This window comes from Gavialis gangeticus, unplaced genomic scaffold (genome assembly GCF_001723915.1).
Source record: "Gavialis gangeticus isolate Ggan-Ray unplaced genomic scaffold, GavGan_comp1, whole genome shotgun sequence".
In the NCBI taxonomy this organism is placed as follows: Eukaryota; Metazoa; Chordata; order Crocodylia; family Gavialidae; genus Gavialis; species Gavialis gangeticus.
In genome coordinates, this window is record NW_017729033.1 from 100612696 (window position 1) to 100614103 (window position 1408).

Here is a 1408-nt window from a genome sequence, read left to right on the forward strand (position 1 = left end):
TTCACGGTCAGGGCGGCTAGGGTCTGGAACCAACTTCCAAGAGAGGTGGTGCAGGCTCCTACCCTGGGGGTTTTTAAGAGGAGGTTAGATGAACACCTTGCTGGGGTCGTTTGATCCCAGTACTCTTTCCTGCCATGGCATGGGGTCGGACTAGACGATCTGCTAAGGTCCCTTCCAACCCTAGAAACTATGAAATAAGAACAGATATGGAATTTTATCCCAAACTAATACAGAAACTGAGTCCACATATTTTTATTTGTCCCCCTTCCCCCACCTTCACATTTTTCCCTTTATTTCCTTTTGATTTTGATAGTACTTTGTTGTAATGGAAAACAGATGTAAGCAAGATGTCATTGTCCATGCAGGTGGTACACAAACGTGCTAAAACAACTCAGAATAAATCTTGCTTTAATGGGATTTCCTGCCTTTGTTATTTAACAAGGAGATTCAGCTGTCTCTGACCAAGCTTTGTGGTGGGAAGCACACAAACTTGAATGCATATTTCAAACATCTGCGGTGTGTTTTGAGATTTCTTGATTGTTAAGTTACATTTCACTCAAATGCCCAGTTTTGCTCTTCTCTTCCTTTTGTTTGCTGACATTTTTGCCAGACCCTTGTAGGAATTTCCACTGTAAAAGAGGAAAGGTCTGTCATGCAGATGAACAAGGAAAACTCAGCTGTGTTTGCCAAGATCCTGCTGCTTGCCCTCCAACTAAAGATTATGACCATGTAAGTATTCCACTGACACAGGAAGAACTGACTACAATACTTGATACTCCATTAGTTAGAGCAGTTCTACACTAAGACGAATGTGAATGGCTCCCACTGGTTTTGATAATTGGACACCCAAGAGTTGAAATTACCAGAATTGTCACAGATGGCTGCTTGAAATTCTTAATGTAATTTTCCCCCTAATTTACATTACAAAAAAAAATAGTACACTCTCTTTACAAATAGTATAGAAAATCCAACCATTATATCAATTTGTCTCTGATATTTTAGCAGACCTATGCACTTACTCATGTAGGACACCGTTCAGCATGATTTCCCACTAGGCTGCTATGGGATTACTATAGTATCATAGTTTCATAGTTTCTAGGGTCGGAAGGGACCTGAGAAGATCATCTAGTCTGACCCCCTGCCATGGCAGGAAAGAGTACTGGGGTCAAACGACCCCAGCAAGGTATTCATCTAACCTCCTCTTAAAAACCCCCAGGGTAGGAGCCTGCACCACGTCCCTTGGAAGTTGGTTCCAGACCCTAGCCGCCCTGACCGTGAAGTAGCGCCTTCTGATGTCTAACCTAAATCTACCCTCTGCTAGCTTGTGACCGTTGTTCCTGGTCACTCCTGGCTGTGCTCGGGGGAACAGTGACTCCCCCAATGCCTTCTGATCCCCCCTGACCAGTTT

General features: G+C 43.5%; 1 protein-coding gene and 1 long non-coding RNA gene across 4 annotated transcripts in view; one reads left to right on the forward strand and one right to left on the reverse strand.

Moving 5' to 3' along the window:
* Nucleotides 1-1408, reverse strand: part of LOC109304019 — a 113491-nt gene that overhangs the window by 84450 nt on the left and 27633 nt on the right. The gene's annotated exons all lie outside the window — the stretch shown is intronic.
* Nucleotides 1-1408, forward strand: part of SPARCL1 (SPARC like 1) — a 45254-nt gene that overhangs the window by 33450 nt on the left and 10396 nt on the right. For all 3 annotated transcript variants that reach the window (XM_019526475.1, XM_019526477.1, XM_019526476.1), the window contains exon 7: nucleotides 611-729. In XM_019526475.1, coding sequence (XP_019382020.1) covers nucleotides 611-729 — 119 coding nt within the window. The remainder of the gene's footprint in view (nucleotides 1-610; nucleotides 730-1408) is intronic.